At 50.1% G+C, this 9,817-nt stretch overlaps 1 protein-coding gene across 1 annotated transcript; it reads right to left on the bottom strand.

The window, feature by feature from the left end:
- Positions 1-904: 904 nt before the first annotated feature.
- GJA10 (gap junction protein alpha 10) lies at positions 905-2,320 on the bottom strand. Its single transcript, XM_033936378.1, has one exon. The coding sequence runs from the start codon at positions 2,318-2,320 to the stop codon at positions 905-907; it is 1,416 nt and encodes a 471-aa protein (XP_033792269.1).
- Between the last annotated feature and the right edge of the window lie 7,497 nt (positions 2,321-9,817).

Genomic DNA, 9,817 nt, shown 5'->3' with positions numbered 1-9,817 from the left:
GGGTTCCGACAGGAGGGATTGGGCATCATGCCACTTTCATTTGGGGGGAGGGTGTTCCAGGCAGGAGGGACTGGGCATCCCTCCTGCATGTTCGATCAGGGGGAGGGGGTTCCAGGCAGAAGGGATTGGGCATCCCTTCTGCCACATTCATTTGGGGGGGGGGGGGGTTGACGGGCAGTCACAGCTACAGCCATTAAACTTATCACCACAGGGAGATCCCTTGCCGTGATAAGCTCAGCAGCCACATCTACTTACAAACCAATTCTCTAACCGGCATCTGTAACATGGACATCGGTTAGAGAATCGAGATCACTTTAGGCGTGATTCTGTATAGGACACCTGTCAGCTTCTGAGACTGGGTGTCCTATACAGAATCCGGGCCTAAATGCACATTGTGAGTAAGATATTTTAAACATATATTTGGAAAAATATGGATGTATATTTACTCCTGATGCAGCTGTTTGGGTACCCAACAGGGCCACATTGAGGCAATCAATAAAGTTGCGTTTATACCACCCTGCCTGTGACTGTCCATCTTTCTTTCTTTTTGTGTTGGATAAGGCCTTTAGGAAGAGAAGGGGTGAAAGAAAAGAAGAGAAGCAGCTGGGATGAAGACAAAAATTGGTTAGTTAGGGATTTATTTTTTTTTAATCAAATAATTAAATTATAAATGGACTGAATTATGTATGTATATACTGTAGATATAGAAGAACGGTAGAAACTTTCATCCTGAGCCATTATTCACAAGTTTCAAATTTCTGCTATTTCAACCTTTACCATATCCCTTTAAGAAAATGCAATGTATTGCTTAACCCTTTGGTGTGTCAGTGGGTGGTTTCTGATCTCTGCTTTGGATCTCAGGGAGACAGTAGGAGTAAGGCATTGACACCAGTGCAAGAGGCTCCTACACCACCAGTCTGTACATGGCACTAACTTTGCTTTGCCTGCCTCTACTTGCCATGGCTATCCTGCGTCCAGATGAAGGAGGTGGGGGGAGGGGAGGGCTCTCTTCTCGCCTTTTGGAACTGGAAGCAGACTCGTTTCTGGAGTCTGAGCTGTCGGGGTCAGCGGGCAGCCCCCGTGACAGGAAGCTTCCTCTGCTGCACCTGGGGATCCGCAGATGGCTTGAGTGTAAGCAGGGCCTGAGGGCTTTGGCCGGAGGCTGAACGTCCTTCGGGCCGTCTTGGGAATCGGGATTAGCGCACTCCATATGGGAATCGTGGCTGCCGCAAGGCAGGTTGCGCGCAGCGTGAGGCCGGCACTGGAGCTGTCTCTGGTGCTGAAATCCTAAGGCGGCTTTGCAGCGCGCGTTGAGCTGTCTGCGGTGCTGATCCGCCAAGTTCTGCCACTCTGTACCTAGTCCCTTCCCATTGCGATCTTGCCCAGAGGGTTCTTCCTCAGCTTCCAAGCTTTGGATTGGACGTGGGTCTATCTGAGGCTCTGGCAAAAACTGACGGCCGCTAGGAGAGGACGCTTCAATCTTCTGCGGGGAGGAATCGCTCAGGGCGCAAAGGGGAGGCAGCGCGGAGTTTTTCTTCGACTGGCGGACGTCGAGCTCATCCTCCCACGTCTCTTCTCCCTGTCCGCCGTCAATCTCCTGTCTTAATTGTCTTAGTCCTAGATGGAAAACCTCCATGATGTTCAAGAGCAAGGACACGGCTGCGATGCTCTGCATAAAAGTCATGAAAACGATCTTCTCCGTGGGTCTGGAGACGAAGCAGTCCACTGTGTTGGGGCAAGGATATCGCGCGCATTTGTAAAGGGGCGCTATTTCAAATCCATACAGCAGGTACTGACCCAGCATGAAGCCCACTTCCAGGACAGATCTTGTGACGATATGCAGGACATAAGTGCGCAGAAGGGACCCCCTAAGGGGAGCTTTATTTCGTCTCCTTTGCTCTTCCAGTTTCCTAAGTTCGTTCTCCAACCTTAATCTAGGCTCTTCCCTGTCAAGCTCCAGAGCCTCCAGTTCTGCTCTAAGCTGAGCCTTCTTTCTCCGCCTCTCCTTTTCAAGGGTCCTAAGTCTGTACAGGGCATGCCCCATATAAACCAGGGACGGGAAGGACACAAATATGATTTGCAAAACCCAGTATCTAATGAGCGAGATGGGGAAAGCCCGGTCGTAGCAGACATTCCTGCAACCGGGCTGCTCCGTGTTGCAGACAAAATCGTCCTGCTCGTCCTCCCAGACGTCCTCGGCGGCTACTCCTACGACCAGCATCCGGAACACGAAAAGAATTGTCAACCAGATTTTCCCCACGGTCGTGGAGTGGACGTGAACTTCTTCCAAGGTGCTGCCCAGCAAGTTCCAGTCTCCCATGTTCAGAAGCTCGGGAAGAAAGCAACTGAATGAATTATCTCTTAGAGGAAGAAGAAGAACACCGCTCTTTTATTTGCAAATTCTCACCGACCCTTTAAACATTAAATAAAAATAAAATAAAAAATGGTTTGAACCATTTGCCAGAAAAAAAAAGAGATAAATCATACGATTCGTAACTACTGTGATTTTTGGCACCTTTTCGCAACCTTTTTTATCTTCGGCGACCAATAAGTTTCGCTATTTTGAGACTACTTTCACCGATTCAAAACAAAGAATTACAAACAAATTTCTGCTTCCAGAGTCTCTGCTGAAGTGCACTTTCTGAGCTTATGTAATGAAGGTTAAAAAAAAAACAAAACCAGACGCGTTACGAGTGAAAGCTGAGAATATGCTCTAAAAATACGGCCATTGATCGACTAGTGACAGATGGTGCCTCCAGCCAATCAGAATAAGATAGGACTTTGGTCATAATGAAATCAGAAAACCCTATTGTGTTTGTTCAAAAGGTAAAATCTTTTTTCCAATAACAACGCTTCATAGCATTTGCAAGGAATGGATTCTAACAAGAAATCATCAAATCTTTTGTACATAGCTTTGCTTGTCTTCATAATCCACTTTCTGGTTTTTGTCGTGTTTCTAGTCTTAAGGAATTTTTGATGCATCTACTCACAAAACATGACTTTTGTGTAAGGTGTCTTGTAACTTTTAAATCGTTCATTAAGAGCGACAAAAGTTTGATTTGGAATTTGGCTATCGGTTGTTTTTTTTTTTTTTTTTTTTTGGGGGGGGGGGGGTTCTTCCCTTAATGCACAAAGATCTAGCCTCTAAACTGGTCATTTCTTAAATCAAAATAAACGCCCACCGAACTGGGGCAGGCTCTATCATTTCCTTCAAACCCTTATCGATCTGTGCAAATCAATAGCCACAGATCGATGAGGCACGTCCGATTTCACAGTCGGCTGAAACTCAACTCAAATTGCAGCTCCAAGGCATAAGCTTGGCTCAAACACTGCACAATTTGAATAGATCAGGCCACGTCACAGATATTGTTAGAAACTAGATAACCAGATCTCCAATCTACTGCTATCCATCCCAGACTACGAGATGTTCAGGAAAAAAAACAAACAAACTATACTCTTCAAGAAATTCCTGAAACAGTCCTAACATACCGTCCTTCCTCCATCTTCCCACCACACTAAAACTACCAGACTCCTCTAGAAATGACAAATATTCTTCCATTGTAACCCGCCATCTATAATTCTTTTGTAATCCGCCTTGAACCGCAAGGTAATGGCGGAATAGAAATCTCTAATGTAATGTAATCCTACTGGGTTATGAAGAATGATTTGGTTTCTTTGATTTGGAGTGGATGAGTGGGCCTAATAGTTCGGACTGCAGCTTCAGGACCCCCTAGGTTGCAAGTTCAAGCCCAGCGTTGCTTCTTGTGACCCTTGGCAAATCACCTAACCCTTCATTTATATTGTCTTATGTCTAACTGAATCAGATTGGTGCTAGTGTTTTGTTAGATAAGGTTTCCCTTATTATTATTTTTTTTTAAATAAATTATTAAAAACAGTAGTCAGATTGTGAACCTACCCTGACAGATAGGGAGAAATACCTGAGTACAGTGGTACCTTGGCTTACAAGCATAGTTCATTCCAGAAGCATGCTCGTAAACCAATATACTCATACAGTGGTGCCTCACACAACGAACTTAATTGGTTCCAGGAGCAAGTTTGTTATGTGAAACGTTCGTTATGTGAAACGCGTTTTCCCATAGGAATACATGTAAAAAAAAATAATTCGTTCTGCAGCATAAAATATGCTAAGATGACATAAAAAAAGATAAATTTTTGGTTATTATTTTTATTTAGATACATCTAAAAACATAATTGTTTTTTAAAACAACACACATTTTTTAAATTTAAAGACAGACTAAGTAGAGTCTAATTTTACAGTGAGAGAGGGCAGAGTCTCAGCGGCAAAAACTGGGACTTAACTGTTCATTTTTTTTTTTCTACCGTGTTTCCCCGATGATAAGGCAGGGCCATCAAATAAGACAGCCCCCCCTTTTTAGAAAAAAATGTAAATAAGGCACCCCCCCCCCCGCAAATAAGCCACCCACCGATACCTGCGCTTACCCGAATCGGGTGGTACGGTGGGTGACTCCGTGTGGTCCCTGGCACCCCCGACACGATCGGGGCAAGAGGGAGCTCAAGCCCTCTTGCCCCCCCGACTCCCCGACACGATCGGGGCAAGAGGGAGCCCAAGCCCTCTTGCCCCCCGACTCCCCGACACGATCGGGGCAAGAGGGAGCCCAAGCCCTCTTGCCCCCCCCCGCCTCCCCGACACGATCGGGGCAAGAGGGAGCCCAAGCCCTCTTGCCCCCCGCCTCCCCGACACGATCGGGGCAAGAGGGAGCCCAAGCCCTCTTGCCCCCCCGACTCCCCGACACGATCGGGGCAAGAGGGAGCCCAAGCCCTCTTGCCCCGCCGATTCCCCAACTCCCCGACAATATCGGGCCAGGAGGGAGCCCAAGTCCTCCTGGCCACGGCGACCCCCTAACCCCACCCTGCACTACATTACGGGCAGGAGGGATCCCAGGCCCTCCTGCCCTCGACGCAAACCCCCCCTCCCCCCAACGACCGCCCCCCCAAGAACCTCCGACCGCCCCCCCAGCCGACCCGCGACCCCCCTGGCTGACCCCCCCGACACCCCCAACCCCCTTCCCCGTACCTTTCTGTAGTTGGCCGGACAGACGGGTGCCAAACCCGCCTGTCCGGCAGGCAGCCAACGACGGAATGAGGCCGGATTGGCCCATCCGTCCCAAAGCTCCGCCTACTGGTGGGGCCTAAGGCGCCTGGGCCAATCAGAATAGGCCCGGGAGCCTTAGGTCCCTCCTGGGGGCAGGGCCTGAGGCACATGGTCGGGTTGGGCCCATGTGCCTCAGGCCCCGCCCCCAGGAGGGACCTAAGGCTCCCGGGCCTATTCTGATTGGCCCAGGCGCCTTAGGCCCCACCAGTAGGCGGAGCTTTGGGACGGATGGGCCAATCCGGCCTCATTCCGTCGTTGGCTGCCTGCCGGACAGGCGGGTTTGGCTCCCGTCTGTCCGGCCAACTACAGAAAGGTACGGGGAAGGGGGTTGGGGGTGTCGTGGGGGTCGGCCAGGGGGGTCGCGGGTCGGCTGGGGGGCGGTCGGAGGTTCTTGGGGGGGGCGGTCGTTGGGGGGAGGGGGGGTTTGCGTCGAGGGCAGGAGGGCCTGGGATCCCTCCTGCCCGTAATGTAGTGCAGGGTGGGGTTAGGGGGTCGCCGTGGCCAGGAGGACTTGGGCTCCCTCCTGGCCCGATCGTGTCGGGGAGTCGGGGGGGCAAGAGGGCTTGGGCTCCCTCTTGCCCCGATCGTGTCGGGGAGTCGGGGGGGCAAGAGGGCTTGAGCTCCCTCTTGCCCCGATCGTGTCGGGGAGTCGGGGGGGCAAGAGGGCTTGGGCTCCCTCTTGCCCCGATCGTGTCGGGGAGTCGGGGGGGCAAGAGGGCTTGAACTCCCTCTTGCCCCGATCGTGTCGGGGAGTCGGGGGGCAAGAGGGCTTGGGCTCCCTCTTGCCCCGATCGTGTCGGGGAGTCGGGGGGGCAAGAGGGCTTGAGCTCCCTCTTGCCCCGATCGTGTCGGGGAGTCGGGGGGGCAAGAGGGCTTGGGCTCCCTCTTGCCCCGATCGTGTCGGGGAGTCGGGGGGGGCAAGAGGGAGCCAGGCGGAGAGAGGGCAGTTAAGCGCAGTGCCTGCGCGGAAGGATGCAGCTCGGGCGACTTCGTTGTGTGAAACGAAGTTCGTTGTACGAATCAAGACATAAAGTTCGTTGTGCGCAGCGTTCGCTGTGCGAGGCGTCCGTTATGCGAGGCACCACTGTATATCAAAGCAAATTTCCACAAAGGAAATAATGGAAACTCGCTTTGATATGTTCCTACCCTCCCCCCCGAGGCCAGCGGCGCTGCTCCCCCCCCGCTCATAAAGCCCCCCCCCCCATGTGAACCGGCACCCCCCGCCCAAACAACTTGAACTTACCCCCCCTGTCTGGCACTGGCATGCAGCCCACAGGACGTGCCGGTGTCGCTAGATCTTCTTGCCTTTGCCGGCCTTGAGCATACATCTGCGCATGCTCAAGGACTTCTAATTCTCCCTCTCGCCGAGATTCTCAGAGATCTCCGAGAATCTCAGCGAGAGGGAGAATTAGAAGGCCTTGAGCATGCGCAGATGCATGCTCAAGGCCGGCAGAGGCAGGAAGATCTTCTAGCGGCACCGGCACGTCCTGTGGGCTGCGTGCCGGTGCCAGATTGGGGGGTAAATTCAAGTTGTTCAGGAGGGGGGTGCCAGTTTGACCAGGGGGGGAGGGGTGCCGGTTCACGCAGGGGGCCTTTGTGAGCGGGGGGAGCGATGCCGGTTATCGGGGGAGTGCTCGCAAATTGAGTCAACACTCGGTTTGCGAGACAAGTTTTGCGAGAATGTTTTGCTCGTCTTGCAAAACACTCACAAACCGAGGTTTGACTGTACTTGAATATAAACCACTTAGGGCTCCTTTTATGAAGCCGCGTTAGCGGCTTTATCGCATGCACATTTTTAGCGCACGCTAGCTGAAAAATTACCGCCTGCTCAAGAGGAGGCGGTAGTGGCTAGCGTGGCCGGCAAATTAGCGTGCGCTGTTACACGTGTTAAACCGCTAACACGGCTTCGTAAAAGGAGCCCTTAGGCTATAAGCGGTGTATAATACATAAATGTACTTTTATTTTATTCCGGTGCACAAATCGTGCAGACAAGCCGAAACAGCCAGAAGATTGAGGTCAGATGCTTAAGCAAAGGCAAACCTCAGGCTACAATTGTCATTGAACCAATGCTTTTGGTTTGAAACATTTTTATTGAGAAGCAAACGAACAGAACAGAGCTAAATCAGCCGAAGTCCAGATACAAAAGAACCAATGTTTTTACTATTAAACCTCACAAACACTGTCTTTCAACGGACCCTGCTTAGCCCACCTCCATTGCTGGGGCCACTGTCCATTTAAGGGGAGAGTGACTAAGGGCTCTTTTTAGTAAGCTGCGGTAGCATTTTTAGCGTGCGCTAACCCCCGCACTATGAGGAAAAATTAATGCCAGCTCTATGGAGGCGTTAGCGTCTAGCGCATGCGGCATTGTAGTGTGTGCTAAAACCACTAGCGCAGCTTAGTAAAAGGAGCCCTAAGTCATGACTTAACAGAGTGGTCCTTCTACAAATCAGAGGTGACCTTCTTTTCTTTCCTTTCCTCCACTTGTCATTTATTAAACTTGATATATGCTAATGTTGCGGTTTACATACTTTTTTTCTGGGTTTTTTTTTTGTGTTGTTGTCTTTGTTTTGTTTTCTGGCAATCATAAGAACATAAGTACATAACAATAGCCTTACTGGGTCAGACCAATGGTCCATCAAGCCCAGTAGCCCGTTCTCACGGTGGCCAATCCAGGTCACTAGTGCCTGGCCAAAACCCAAAGAGAAGCAATATTCCATGCTACCGATACAGAGCAAGCAGTGGCTTCCCCCATGTCTTTCTCAATAACAGACTATGGACTTTTCCTCCAGGAACTTGTCCAAACCTTTCTTAAAAACCAGTTACGCTATCCACTCTTACCACTTCCTCTGGCAACGTGTTCCAGAATTTAACTATTCTCTGAGTGAAATTTTTTTCCTCCTATTGGTTTTAAAAGTATTTCCCTGTAACCTAGTCTTTGTAATTTTTGATGGAATGAAAAATTGATCCATTTGTACCCATTTTACTCCTTCCTCTAGCTTTATTAAAGGTCTAAAGCAGGGGTGTCCAACCTGCGGCCCCATGAAGTATGTTGTGCGGCCCCAGTCGAGGGCGATGCAGTGTTTTCCTCTGCTGCCCCTGGGTGTTTACCATCTTGCTGGCTCCCTCCTCTGTCTTGCTGCAGTGTTTGTGCAGCCCCAGAAACATTTTTTTTGGCCAGTGCGGCCCAGGGAAACCAAAAGGTTGGACACCCCTGGTCTAAAGCAGTGTTCTTCAACCACCGGTCCACGGTGCGATCGATGCGGCGTTATCTTTGAGCCAACTCCCTCTTCCTCAGTGATTCAGTGCACAAAGCCAAGTCCTGCGCCTGAACCGGAAGCCTTCTCTCTGACGCTGCAACGTCAGAGGGAAGACTTCCAGATGAGGCACGGGACGCGCAAGGAGCCGCTGCCTGCAGCTTTGTGTACTGCATCAGTGAGGAAGAGGGAGCTGGCCTGAAGATAACACTGGGGCGGAATAAAATGTCCATGCTGGAGCAGGCCAGAGGGTAAGGCATAATAACATGGAGGGAGGGAGACAACAAAGGTAGGGGGGAATGATTTTATTTTTTAATTTAGTGATTGAATTATGTCAATTTTGAGACGTTACATCTGCTGTCAGTGTGCTTTGTGTAGTTTAATTTTGTGGTTAACCATTGTGTTGTTAATAAGATTATATTGTGTATCTGTGAAAAATGAATGGAAAAAATAGTGTTACAATTAGTACTATTATGGGGCGGTGTATGGGGTGGAGATTGGGTAGAGATGGGCAGGGTCTGGCCCACGACTTAGCCCAGTGTTCTTCAACCGCCAATCCACGGACCGATGCCGGTCCACAGAATAATTATTTTATTTCTGCTGGTCCATAGGTATAAAAAGGTTGAAAAACACTGGTCTAAAGTATTCCTGTATCCCACAATTTGATCAGTATGGGAAAAATTCATGATTTACCTGATCTAGGCTTCACTCCCAGCTATAGCCACCTTGCTTTTTTATTTTTATAATGTCTCATTGAGGTTTTATTGTGATTTTTTATATTGTCTTATGTCTAATTGAATCAGATTGGTGCTAGTGTTTTGTTACATAAGGTTTCCCTTATTTTTTTTAATAAATTCTTTTTTTTTTTCAAATTCTTTATTCATCTTATAACTTACATCAATATTGATATTAACATTGTAACATAGATAATTCACTTGAGATTTTACAATTGATCTTTATCAAATTAAAATTATCCCCCTCTTTCTGATGTCAGAGGAGGGGCGGGACCGCAGAAGAGGAAACAGCTCAAAGCACTGCAGTGCAGACGTTGTAACCGTGATCTTCGGCTGCAGGCTGAAGCTGTAAGGTAAACGGTTCAGGGCGGCCAGGGGGAACACGGAGGCCTTCCCGGGGGGTGCGCAGTCTTTTTTTTTTTTTGGGGGGGGGCAATCCTTCAGGGGGTGGGACAGGCCAGGGATGGTGGCTAGGCCTTCAAGGAGGACAGGCAGGCCTTAGGGGGGGGGGGCAGTCCTTCAGGGGTTGGGACAGGCCTTGGGGGGGGGGTGCAGGCCTTTAAGGGGGGACAGGCCAGGGATGGTGGCATAGGCCTTCAGGGAGGACAGGCAGGCCTTCAATTGGGGGACAGGCCTTCAGGGATGGGGGTGCAGGCCTTCGGGGGGGGGAAGACCTTCAGGGGAGGGGGGCCCTG

The sequence above is a fragment of the Geotrypetes seraphini genome, chromosome 3 (assembly GCF_902459505.1).
Source record: "Geotrypetes seraphini chromosome 3, aGeoSer1.1, whole genome shotgun sequence".
Lineage (NCBI taxonomy): Eukaryota > Metazoa > Chordata > Amphibia > Gymnophiona > Dermophiidae > Geotrypetes > Geotrypetes seraphini.
This window is presented reverse-complemented; position numbering and strand designations above follow the sequence as displayed.

Bases quoted from the DNA above. Each gene is read 5' to 3' on its own strand.
- GJA10 (XM_033936378.1), bottom strand. From the start codon at position 2,320: ATGGGAGACTGGAACTTGCTGGGCAGCACCTTGGAAGAAGTTCACGTC.